General features: G+C 37.7%; 4 protein-coding genes across 5 annotated transcripts; 3 read left to right on the plus strand and 1 right to left on the minus strand.

Moving 5' to 3' along the window:
- The first annotated feature begins 1,681 nt into the window (after positions 1-1,681).
- LOC108984931 (major allergen Pru ar 1-like) lies at positions 1,682-2,495 on the plus strand. Its single transcript, XM_018957039.2, has 2 exons — positions 1,682-1,997; positions 2,124-2,495. The coding sequence occupies exons 1-2, from the start codon at positions 1,814-1,816 to the stop codon at positions 2,420-2,422; spliced, it is 483 nt and encodes a 160-aa protein (XP_018812584.1). The 5' UTR covers positions 1,682-1,813; the 3' UTR covers positions 2,423-2,495.
- Positions 2,496-3,567: 1,072 nt separating this feature from the next.
- Positions 3,568-4,622, plus strand: LOC108984929 (major allergen Pru ar 1-like). The gene is made up of 2 exons (XM_018957038.2): positions 3,568-3,910; positions 4,029-4,622. Exons 1-2 carry the CDS (start codon positions 3,727-3,729, stop codon positions 4,325-4,327), a joined length of 483 nt encoding a protein of 160 aa, XP_018812583.1. The 5' UTR covers positions 3,568-3,726; the 3' UTR covers positions 4,328-4,622.
- LOC108984928 (major pollen allergen Bet v 1-D/H-like) lies at positions 4,583-5,662 on the minus strand. 2 transcript variants are annotated; one of them, XM_018957036.2, is made up of 3 exons: positions 5,555-5,662; positions 5,247-5,437; positions 4,583-5,125 (listed from the first exon to the last, which is right to left on the minus strand). In XM_018957036.2, exons 2-3 carry the CDS (start codon positions 5,428-5,430, stop codon positions 4,818-4,820), a joined length of 492 nt encoding a protein of 163 aa, XP_018812581.1. In that variant the 5' UTR covers positions 5,431-5,437; positions 5,555-5,662; the 3' UTR covers positions 4,583-4,817. The 2 variants fall into 2 exon arrangements, with proteins under 2 accessions (XP_018812581.1, XP_018812580.1); XM_018957035.2 differs by lacking the exon at positions 5,555-5,662 and having other exon boundaries at positions 5,247-5,534.
- A 4,893-nt stretch (positions 5,663-10,555) lies between these two features.
- LOC108984932 (leucine-rich repeat extensin-like protein 3) lies at positions 10,556-11,773 on the plus strand. Its single transcript, XM_018957040.2, has 3 exons — positions 10,556-10,633; positions 10,742-10,826; positions 10,952-11,773. Exons 1-3 carry the CDS (start codon positions 10,616-10,618, stop codon positions 11,662-11,664), a joined length of 816 nt encoding a protein of 271 aa, XP_018812585.1. The 5' UTR covers positions 10,556-10,615; the 3' UTR covers positions 11,665-11,773.
- The last annotated feature ends 1,299 nt before the right edge of the window (positions 11,774-13,072 follow it).

The following is a 13,072-nucleotide window of genomic DNA, read 5'->3' on the forward strand; positions in this document are numbered from 1 at the left end:
ATCTGGCACACAGATGAATGGACTGCATGAAATGAGTATGGCATGGAGTCCAGGTAAGTATTATGTTCATACTCTTCTAAAGTTTTCTAAAGGATATGAAAATGAAAATGAAATGCTTTTCCTTTACGATGCCTTACGAAAAGAAAGGAAACGATGTTTTACGAAAAGCATGCTAAGTGTTCAAAAGTATACGTATGTATGGCCCTTCTTGGCAGCTCCTTTTTATGCAATCAAAGTATTAATTGTATGCATGTGAATGGATGACTATAAGCAGTATCTATTGTATGTATTTCTACGAAATGAGATGTGAGGCTTATGACTCGTACTTTACTTTAAATGATGCGAAGAAAGTGTTTTAAACGTGCTTATGAACTGATGCTTTATGGATCCCACAGAAGATGATGTTTAAACTCTTGCTTTTAAATGATGTTTTTCCATGAATGAACTGTTAAATGAAAATGATTGAAAAGGAAAGGACTGAACGTTTAATGTATGAAAATACGTAACGGCCACATGAATGAATGAAAAGGGTATCAAAGGATTGGGCAAATTGCAATGCCGGGTAAGTAGTACTAGTAGTGCACCCAGTGCTGCCCCCTGACTGAAAGGGATTCCCAACCCATGACCACGGGTGGAGTCCGGGTCCAAAAGAAGATTGATAACCCCAACACAAGGGGCGTAATAGTGTACCGACATAATAAGAAAGAATGTATGAATGCACGAACTCTTGAAGAAATGAAGGTACTGACAGGAGAAACGTTTTACGAAAAGAAAGCCCATTTTCAAGGAAAAACCTCATCCAGTGATGTTTTCAAATGAATGCATGTAGGCATGTACGTATAGTATGTATGGAATGATGAATACATGACTGAAAACCTATGTTAGTATATTTTAACTGTATGAAGTAATGCTTACGAGTCATCGACTCATTTTAGTTTTTATGTATGCCCCTCCCCCATAGGAACTGAATGAGTAGTAAGCGTCAGGACGGACACAGCCCATGGGGAAGAGCACAGAAGTCTAGGCATGAGAATTTAATTTTATGAGAGGCCTTTTATTGTAAGATTAATGTTTTCTGCTGTAAACCTCTTTTATTCCCAAATCACATTTTATTTTATAACGTAGAGTCTTGTATCCTGGATATGGAAGTAAAAAGTTTTAAATCGAACGGTAATTCTCGTCATCTTTTCTAAAACTATTTTATAAAAAGTCCCACCACAGGAACGGGCGTTACATTACTAAATTCATTTCAACTCAAAACCTATTTACACGTGAGACCCATAACCTTTTTCAATTCAACACTTCTTTATGGACCCATAACTAGCTTTCCATAAATACATCAAAATTCATCTTAATATCCAAACACATTTAAACTCATCTTAAGTGGACCTTACAAAACTCACTTTACTATTTTAACTCACTACTATTTATAAATTATTCAATTCAACTCAACTCAACTCAATATTCAAACGTTTCCTAAATTCAAACGTTGCCTTAGGAAGCCACTTGTGAGTGGAGACAATTTGTTTGCTGTCAAAAACTTAAAATATATTCCTTCTGAAGTTGACCAGATCAAACACGGTATCGAAGACTTTTAGGCCCAGTTATGATTGCGTACCACAATGAACTTTGAAGTTTGAAGGCTAACCAATAAAAATAATCAAATTTAAACCAATTAAAGCCACCTTTTCCAGCAGAGCTACCAAAAAAGAATAAGGTCTTCTGAATTGTGTTCCCAGGCTTATTTTCTTCATTTCATCTCCTCCTTTATTTTCCGTTTCATTTTCTCTTGGTTCATAGTTTTTTAGCAACTATGGGTGTAATCAAAATCAGTCAATCATTTGCAACTCAGGTTACTCCGGACAGGATGTTCAAGGCTTTGATCCTTGACTCCCACAATCTCTGCCCAAAGCTCATGTTCTCATCAATAAAGAGCATGGAATTTGTTGAAGGCCAGGGAGATGTTGGGAGCATCAAACAGATCAACTTCACTGAAGGTTAGCAAAGATCTTAATTAGCTTCTTAGACAGACAAATTATGTTTAAATATATATATATATATATATATATATGTATATGTTAGCTGTAACATAAGAAACATGTTGTGTTTGTTCCAATCTGCAGCCAGTCCTTTCAAATACGTGAGGCACAGGATCGATGCACTTGATAAGGAGAAGTTCACGTGCAAGCACACTTTAATCGAAGGCGATGCATTAATGGATAAGCTTGAATATATTACCTATGAGGTCAAGTTTGAGGGATATGGCAGAAAAGGATGTGTCTGTAAGATAACCAGTGAATACAAAGCAAAGGAAGGTGTAGACATAAAAGAAGAGGATATTGAGCTTGGAAAGGACAGAGCCATAGGGATGTATGAAGTTGTGGAGGCCTACCTTTTGGCACACCCTCGTGCCTATACTTAAAATTTTAAGTTATGTAATGATTTTGTGGACTGGGTTTTGTTAAATGATTCTAACTTACTGTACTTCCTTTGTTCTTTTCCAGAATTTTCTTCTCTTTGTTCATTGAGATTGTGCAAAAGATGATTAATATGTGTGAATTTTCGGTTCACCAAAAACGTGTTAGCCTTATTTCTGGATTCTACTTTTGTGGGGTCGTGGCACATATCCTAGCTGCAGGAACTGAAAAAGATTGAAAATAAAAACAAAACAAAGAAAGAAAGAGGACTTTGTATATTTTGTAAATCACTTCACACAATCTCGTGAGACAGTGTGAGAATTTTATTCTGTATGGCTTAATCTGATTATTCTGTATCCTTGAGCAAGGACTGCGGTGTCGTAATGGCAGCAACATCAAGACTTTCTATAGAGAAGACCCAAAATAATGAGCATTCTAAGCAGTATGTCTGAGTTCATCCCCCTTTTCTTTCTGAAAGTTCCTAAGAGCATTCACGCACTTGTGCATTCTTTATAGTCAGTTCATCCCTTGATCCTACGCGATAGATATCATTGGAGATCATTCTTTAAGTTCATGATATAGGCAAAAATATAAAATGGAAATGATGATTGGAAATGAGGCCTTAGCATATAACGGGGGGAAAAGAAAGAAAACCAGATTCCTTGGGGAGTTACCATATAAATAGATTGGAAATCATATCACCTGCTGCTGGTCGTACTGGTACTACCGTACTAGCATTGCCAACTCTGGGGGAGTCCCATGAAAACTCTTGCCCGATTGCAAACACAGAGAATTACACATCCACCAACGATTATTGAAATTCTTTGAAGAATGGCAATTGGGAATCACTATCCTTTACTATAAACAGTCATTACATGGAAAAATATAACACTGCGGAATCGCTAGGATTGGCAGCTGAACGTTATATTTTGGGACATTCTGACTCATGGCCAGAGAATGTCAGCATGCTCTGAGTTCTCAAGCCCATTCAACCCATGCAGCATGTGCCGCCCATGTGTAATACCACATTCATGAACCTTTTTTTTCTTGAATAGAATTTTCAACATTGAAACAAAAGCAGTCCAAGACTAGCCACAAAAATTGAAGCCTGAAATTGAATATTAAAAAGCCTTTTGAAGTTTGAAAGTTCCCATTTTCTCCGAACCTTCAACCTTTCATTTTGTTTGTCCTCAGTGGATTGTTACCAAACCACCCCATCTCCTACTCGATCTATATATAGCCAAAGTGGCTTCCACCAATTCATAAACCATATCATTTATCCCCCATTCTTCCCACAATCTGCAAAGCCATGGGTGTCACCAGCTTCAAACAAGAGTTCGCATGCCCAGTTGCCCCAGCGAGAATGTTCAAGGCATTGATCTTAGAATCTTCTACCTTGATCCCAAAACTAGTACCTCAATTCATAAAAAGAGTCGATCTAATTCAAGGAGATGGTGGAGCGGGAAGCATCGAACAAGTCAACTTCACTGAAGGTTAGCAAACTAAACTATGCCAACCGAACTTATATGATCACTGATTTACCTTGGCAGTACTTTCAATATCATATAACTGACTTTAATGCATGTTTCGTTTGGTTTTATGATCATGTAGCTAGCCACTTTAAATATGTGAAGCACCGGATTGATGAGCTTGACAAGGAGAATTTCGTGTGCAAATACACTCTGATTGAGGGGGACCCCTTGGGTGACAAGCTTGAATGTATTGCTTATGAGGTTAAGTTTGAGGCTGCTAGTGATGGAGGTTGCATCTGTAAGATAACAAGCAATTACAACACCATCGGCGACTTTGAAATCAAAGAAGAAGAAATTAAGGCAGGCAAGGACAGTGCTATTGGGGTCTACAAAGTTGTGGAAGCCTACCTCTTGGAGAACCCTCAAGTCTACGCCTAGTTTGACTATCACTGAAATTGATCAGAAATGGCATCTTAATTTCGTCGAAAATGCAGCAAATTAAAAAGCGCTGAAATTGATCAAATGCAGCGATTATTGGGATATTTACGATAATTTTGAGTGCTGGAAAACCCCTTTTTTTCTTGTAGTGCGTGATATGAAATATTTGTTTGTTGTTTATTATATGACCCTTTAATTCATTGAGAAAAAAAGGGTATGCATACAAAAGAGATTTGATGAGACACAGTGATTTTCGTAAAGAAAAATAATACTACAGATTATAAAGTTCTTCTCTTGTTCTTGTTTATACGCCTCACTTGTAGTGAAACATTTGCAATACAGCTTCAAAACTTCTTGCCAATCGAGGGAACCTATTTCAGACAAGACAATAATATGTTTCTCCTGTTGAACAAAAATACAAAATACTAGAATAGGAATTACGTAGTCGTCAGAGCCTCTCTGCAGAAGCGATTTTGTTCATTGATAAATTTCATACATAAGCATTCGGATCTGCCAGAAGGTACTCCTCAACGGCCTTCATCATCGCCAAATTCCCTTCTTTTATGCTTGTAACATCTTCTTCAGACAGCAAGCTGCCGTCTTCCAATGACTCGTACTCGATTTTTACCTTGGCCAAGCAGCCTCCTAATTCTCTGGTAGAACTGAAGGTAATCTCAGCTGTGAAAGACTTCAATTTGAGACCAACAAGACCACCTTCAATGACAGAGTACTTAAATATGTGGTTCTCGTGGTCTATGACTTCGATGCGATCCTTGACAAACCCAAATTCCTTAACAGCTGCACATGATCACGTCAAACAAAACACCAGCACATACATCTGGTTAGCATAATCGAACGAGTATGATTACGTGATTAGTGTAATAATTATAAACTAAGCTTCATTATTCAGAACAAGAACCGTTTTTTAAGTTATGCTGCATAATGGTGCCAGCTCCACCATCTCCTTCAAGAATGACAATGCTTGATACGAGCTGGGGAAGAATCCTGGGCATGAGGTTCCGCATGTCACCTATGCTTGCCTTCCATATCCTCTCGACAGCGACTGGGGACGTGTGCTCATCAACGATGATCCCGGTAATCATCTTCAATCTGTGATTTTGAATCAAGAAAAATAGTGGAGTGATTTGGACATTGATGAGTGTGTATATATATATCAGATCAGAATTACATAGTTTTGAGGTGACAAAAGGTAAAGTGTTCGCGCACCTCACGCTTTCTCATCTGGTGATGGGGTCGGCTAGTAGTGGTGTATACTCCATTGCTTTGTACTCAAAATAATGTTCAGAGGCGAGACTTTTGAAGTATAATACAGACAGCTCTATCATATAAAACAACTTCTATTTGGCGGGCTTGACATCTCATCTGCCGTCCCTTGAATCATAACAAGTCGGACCCATAATTAGTCGTATCTTCCAAATATTATTGCTTTTATATATCTATACTATGGACTTTTGAGCTATGGTTGATGAGTATGCATCATGTCCAACTCTTGAGAGGTTACGAAAGTCAGGCATCTTTCAACACAAAAAAACAAAAAAACCTTGGGCTTTATTATGTTGAAATCTAGTTTTTCTTTTATTTTTCTGGTTTTGTTTGTTTTTTTATTTATAGTAGGGCGAAATGCAAATATGTTGCTTTCCGAAGTCAGTGACCACCACACCGACCGCAAGATCGTCAATCCTTCAGACGGGCGAAGAATCTCGTTGAACGGAGCAGCTTGTGAGCCACATGCACAGTCCAAAGTGCGTGCGTAACATCCACACGCCACCGCAAGTGGGGAGCTCTATCGCCGCCACACGCGGCTTTTCTGGGACCAGGACTATTGATTTCTTCAGACCTAACGTTTTGTCGTACTTCCAGGGTGGCACGTGTCCCTCATGTGCCACCACAGTCTCGATGTTTACATTTTTTATTTCTTCTAAGGTTAAAAATGCAGATTTACAACTTTTCAAGCTGTAATTTGCTATTTTTCCACGTATCTTTTACATTTTTTGTTATTTCCTTTGTTTTAGGTTAAAAAAAAAACATAGTATCTTGGATTTTTGTTAATAGAGTGTGTCCTCTACTCTGTCTTAGATAGAGTGTGGAGTTGTTTAATTCTGTATTAGAATAGAGTGATATCTCTCAGATGGTTTATCTGTAGAGAGTTACAGTAATGGACTAGATCATGTTAATCACAAAGAAATTTATGTATTGGGGAGCCTTAAAAGCAATAGTTAGCTTGTATTCTGTATATTTCAGGTCAAACTTGTTATGTCCCGTTATAAATTAATGGAATTTGTTCTACCTTAAAAAAAAAACATGTAAATCCAAGTATTGAACTGATCTATAGATTTGAGTCGAATAACGATAAGTTGATCATTCGCTATTACTGTTATTAATCGATATTGAGGTCTTGCTGGTGTCTTTCCATAGCTTAGACATCAACCCAATCATCACTGAGGAGTGCTTGGGCATGTTTGTTCGGTCAAAAGGAATCGAAATTGAAAGATAATCCAGATGGCACAGATCTTTGAATACACCAAACTCCAAAGGGGGTGAACAAGTGTTTTATCCCATTCACAACGGAATTTAGAATTTACATACAATTGATATCACCAATCATTAGCAAATAGCAAGTCAATAAATATTAAAATAATTAAAAGCATAGAAATAAAGAACACTAGATATTTATTGATGAAGTAGAAACTCGTTTGAATAATTTTTCAAAATCTAAAAATTCTCTTCAAATGCTCAGGCCTCGTTTGGATACAAAAATATTCTCAATTCAACTCATCTCATCTTATCTCATCATTATAACTTTTTTAAATTCCTACACAAAATATAATAAATAATTCAACTTTTTTAATATAATAATATTAAAAAATAATATTCTAACAATATTTTATTCAACTCATCTAAAATCATCTCATTATACAAACCAGTCATAAATCCACTATAGAAAAAAGTGAATACAGCAAGTTTTAGACACAAACTTTTGCCAACTCTAACGCAAAGTAAAACCCAAACACAGTACAAGTCAAATCTTTTTCCAAGAGATGCTTTGCTACCATAACAAAACAAGGATGGGAATTCATTCAACGTCATGCATGATAGCCAGCCTGTATATTCCCTGTAATCCAAGCCCAGCAAAACTCAAAAGCAGGTCATTTTCATTTGCTCTTTTGAGTTTTGAGCATGGACCATGTTTTCATATAAAGTTACCGCCCACTAATCTCTCCTTTCACTTTGGTCATTTGGGAAAACAGTAGATACTAAGACCATTAGACCAGAGGTCCAATTCGCTATGACTTTTGTTTTACTCTTTTGAGATATAAAGAAGCTAAGGCTAGGAAATTTGGCTTATTATCGCCAATCACAAGGCATGGCAAAGTAATTGTCTTAAAATATGTCAATATTCTTTTCCAACACCTCAAGAAACCTCCACTTAAATAATTGATGCCATGAAATTGGTGACACTCTGCACAACTTTTCAGAAGCCAAATCTCAACAACCCACATCCCAATTTGTAGTTTAAACATGGTATACGCATGCTCCTGTCCACACTTGTAACTTTTAGTCAATGAGATCCTTGAAAAGCCACCCATTAATGTGAAATGCGTGAGTATAACAGATTATTTTGTACTCAAACGTCCAGTGAACAATTGGCTGCAGGCACCATATTGGGAACCTGGTTCCAGTAATCTATTGATGCAAAGGTGCTGCAAAATAATAAATAGTGAGAGAAAGTTTATTTCAAGGCACGTTACAATATCGCTTTCTTTAAGACAATATTTATCCCCACCAATAACGGTATGCACACGGATTACAAGTGAATTTACCTCCAAGATACAATGAAACCCAGAACAAGTATGTTTGTCTAACTGTATTAAGTACACACGAAATTAGATTCCGAATACTCTCAGATTTCGCTATTTAACCAAGAAATTAGAAATCTGTTCTCTCGAGAACATATAGATTCTAACAATATGAATAAGTGAAAAACTTGGGAGAGAGAGAGAGAATTCGAAATTCTATTATGTCATATTCAAATGGTAAGCTAATAGGTCTATTTATAGATGACCAAAAGTTGTGAAACTTTTCATCTGAAAATTGTTTGAAATAGCTTTATATATTGTGTCTGCTGCCATATGGCACAATAGTTAGACTTAGTACAATGGTTGCTTGCTTCCTCTTCAACTGGGTGGCACCAGTTCGAACCATAGTGGGCGCGCTTTGTGGCTTTTATTTTTCCCAAGCGTTGCCAGTGCATGGTGGAGCCCCCTGGTGCGACGCAGTGCTTCACGCATGCGCTTGCCCTTGCCCTTGGTGCTTTGCTTCTCACGAAAAAGAGAAATTAAAAGCCGTTTCGTGATGACTTGAACTCAAGCCCTTCAAAGTAAACCAATGGCCACCAAGCCAATGATTGCTTATAGACCCAATAATATTATAAGAAAAAATCTATACAACTTCTTACTATTTATACAATCTCCACGCAATACATATTTTTTAATTTTTATTATTTTTTCTTTCATTAAATATTTAATATATAAATAATAAATAGAAAAATTAAATTATTTTAAAAATAAAAAACTCAAAAAAAATTTTGAAAAAAATATTAAAAAATATTAAAATTTAAAATAATATGATGTGTGGATGTTGGGAAGGTTGTGTAGCATTGTTCATATTATAACCATAACTATCCTTAATTTCTCTTTCCAAAATAATTCACAACTTCTAAAAATAAATCTCCAAAATATTATTAATAATAAATATTATATATATTATTTTGAAAATATTTCAAACATAATCTCTTGGTCGGATTGGAGACAATTCGAGAAGGCCTACCCTGCAATCTAGGCAGGGAATTGCAGAAGATCTTCACGCACCATATTGCCTACAGTATGTATACCTTGCCCTATGCTCAAAACTATAGAGACCCATGCAAAACTTGAAGCCTGCGAGCGTAAGTAATTTAATTATAGGAAGGAATCTCCAATTCATGCAGTAATGACCACGCGGACGGGGTTTACTTGTTTAAGCAGAAGTACTTCCACTGCCTCTCTTCTCTAACCAGCAACAACATTAGGCATTGATTAACAGTACTGCTGCATTTAGCAGGGTGCGTGGCATTTAACTATAAAGTTAGGAATGGATCTAAAATATCTACTAAAAAGAACGAACAAGCTGGAAAGATCCTCACAGATTATGCCACAAAAAATTCCACCTACTGCACTACTCAAAACTTACTTTCCATGGCATCACTTAAACTTCATTACTTCAACCAATCTCAAAACGGGTTCCTTTATTTAGCATAAGAATAGAATCAGGGGTGGACAAGGCTTGCTCGTAAATGCAGTTGGGTTCGATGCAAACATCAGAAATGCTGACGTCTTTTTCTACTGCTGCTCGACTCCCTCAAAGTTTGATAGGATTTTTGGTTCTTGATAAGTCAGGATTACCCAATTTTAGACATTAATGCCTTTCCATTATTTTCATATTTTCTTTTGCTGTTAAGGGACACTGATATAGTCAAGGTTTTCCTCTGCCGAAAAAAAATGGTGATAAACAAAGTTTCAGAGTTTTTGTATTAATGGAGACTCAAAGCATGTCACCAAAACAAGTCCACACGCATAATTCGCAGAAAAACAACCCTTAGTGTTTGTATAGCAGGTTAAGGTTGTATCTAAAATAAATCAATCCCGGGGGTGTTAATAAAACTAACAACAAAACATTTTCTGGAGTCAACCTCTATCGATCTTTTCGACAAAAATGAAAAAGATGAACTACAATTTTGTCATTTCATTTACGACGGTTTCTTGTGACAAAAGAATTCCCTGATAGTGGATATCCTCAACCTAGAAAGCTTCTTTTGATTTGATACTTTTTTTTTTACCCATGAAGCATGCATGCAACATGATCTATCATCAGCTCTCGCTTTATAATTTCTTTTGCATGGTCGGTTTTGGATATCCTAGCCTGCATCACTGACGTCCCACAATTGTAGATGTCCATCGATCCCAAAAAGTAAATTCCCTTCGGCTCATTTCAAAGGTCAATAAAAAACACCGACCCCTTTCTATAGCCTAATCAAGCTAGCAATACCCATCTTTCTTTCCATCCCTCTAAAGAGATTCGTAACATGTCCCACACCTTTTGCTTTTCAAAGTATTCCTACACCATGTACAAATAAATGCCACCTATTGATTCTTCATTCTCACTTTCCTCCATTTCATTCCCATTCAGAGCACACACACCCTCTTGGTTCCTCTATCCTTCCCATTGCTCATGTTTCCAGAGTTAGAGGTATGCCTCCGAAACCTACTTCACTACATTTTATGCAACATGTAGTTTCCTTTTTCATGCATAACAAGGGATATTGTTCTAACCATTTAGTCTATTTGTCAAATGCAGAAACCTCGAGTCACTGAAATACAGGTCCGGATGGACTGTAATGGATGTGTTCAAAAGATAAAGAAAGCACTACATGGCATTACTGGTAGGCAACTGATAACAAGAAAGTGCCTGATTATTAGTCTTCAGAATTTTCCTCTGGTAACATCTAGTGGTCTGAAAAGCACTTGTTCACCTCCTAGTTTTCAAGCTAATGCTTATTTTCTACAGGTATATATGATCTCAACATTGACTTCCCTCAGCAGAAATTAACAATAATAGGGTGGGCAGATCCAGAAAGAATTCTCAAAGCCATTAAGAAGACAAGGAAAATTGCTACTATTTGTTCTCACACAGTACCAACAGAGCCCCCTGCTCCACCAACAGAACAAGCACCTCAGGAGGGTGGTGTACCAGCCCCTGATGCACCAACACCTCCCCCACCAGAAGCTCAACCAGCCGAAGCGTCCCCGCCAACAGAGCCACCAAAAGACCCACCAGCACCACCTGAAAATCCACCAGCAGAGGCTACACCACCACCACCACCACCACCTATGGCTCCAGACAATAACACAAGCCAGCCAACATACAAACCCTCTGGATCCAAAGATGCTGGAGAGGTTCATGTGATATACCACCATCCACCTGAGTACGGCTACAGATATAATTACAGTCACGGATATGGTGGGCAATGGCACAAGTACCAAAATGGCCAAGGATTGCAACAAGAGCCCCCTCAACCCGTGAATGTTACACATAGCTATAACACATACAAGCCATCACCGTATGTAACTGAATATGAGTATGTCAGCTCACCACCACGAAACATAAATTACAGTAGGATGGACCGCTACGCTGATGACTACCACAATGGCAATAATGGCCATGGAAATATCGCATCAATGTTTAGTGAGGAAAATCCAAATGCTTGTAGGATAATGTAGAAGGGATGAAAGCCTGTATGAAAGGGAAGTTCTTTTCCTCCCAGGGAGACTCGGAAAGAAAGTTAATGGGGAACTATTAGAAAAATAATAAAATACAGTGGAACAGTAATATTTTCTAATAAGCATGTGAAAATGTTGAGGAAAGAATTAGATTCTAAGCTTTTGTGTGCGGGAGTATTATTCCTGGATTCCAGTTCTGAGAGGCTAGCAAGTACTGCCTGGTATTCATTTCTTCTCAACGAATCCGATAAAGTTCATATATTCTGGAAGTAAACTTCTTCTCAGCCTTCCTTTTTTATTATTATTATTATTATTATTTTATTTTATTTTAGATTTGTCAGCTTTCCGTTTTTGAATAGAGTATTGCTAAAGAACAATCACTCTAGTTGTGCACATATTACACATACTACGTGGTGGCTGCTTCCGGTCCTTTTGTTTTCTTTTTTTGTTTTCTTTTTTTTTTGTGCAAAATGCACCAGACAGCTTCTACCCCTCTCTGTTCCTCTCTCTCATCATCTCTCTCTCCATCGTCTCTCATCAACTCTCTTTTTCATCTCTCTCTCTCTCATCAGCTCTCTCTCTCCTCGACTCTCTCTCTCATCCCTCATCTTCTCTCTCCTCGATTCTCTCTCTCTCATCAAATCTCTCTCACCGTCTCTCTCTCTCTCCTCGACTCTCTCTCTCATCAGATCTCTCTCATCCCTCATCGACTCTCTCTCTCATCTCAGTCTCTCTCATTGTCTCTCTCTCTCGCCGGCTCTCTCTCATCGTCTCTCTCTCATCAGCTCTCTCTCTCATCTCGGTCTCTCTCTCATCGTCACTCTCTCTCTCTTATCAGCTCTCTCTCATCTCATTCTCTCTCTCATCGTCACTCTCTCTCTCATCTCAGCTCTCTCTCATTGTCACTCTCTCTTCAGCTCTCTCTCTCATCGTCACTCTATCTCTCATCGTCACTCTCTCTCATCTCCACTCTCTCTCATCGTCTCTCTCTCAGTCCATAGTAATTTCAAATTTGAAAGATGTGTGATTTGGATGATGCCAAGTAGGTGTGCAAAAGTGACTATTCCCAACAGTGGCTGCTCCCAATATTTTTCCTTTTGAATAATAATAATCATTTACTTTAGTTTATACTATCTCAAAACATTTGCAGTGAAAAGGGATTTTTTTTTCCTGTGGGAAAACCAACAAAATTATGATTTCCAAAGAAAAAAACCCCAAGCTGAGTTTTAACATGTGTTCTTTTCTTCCATCTATTTGCCTCTAATTAACTCTGCTAATGATTACTATAAGAGAAGATGCTGGCAATAATCGGTCCCGCCAATATCAATAAGCCGTACAACTTTTTACCGTTCTTTCCACTCTCCACTTCATATTGGTGAATATAGTTAGGGGTGTAAACTCAAACCGG

This window comes from Juglans regia, chromosome 7, assembly GCF_001411555.2.
Source record: "Juglans regia cultivar Chandler chromosome 7, Walnut 2.0, whole genome shotgun sequence".
In the NCBI taxonomy this organism is placed as follows: domain Eukaryota; kingdom Viridiplantae; phylum Streptophyta; class Magnoliopsida; order Fagales; family Juglandaceae; genus Juglans; species Juglans regia.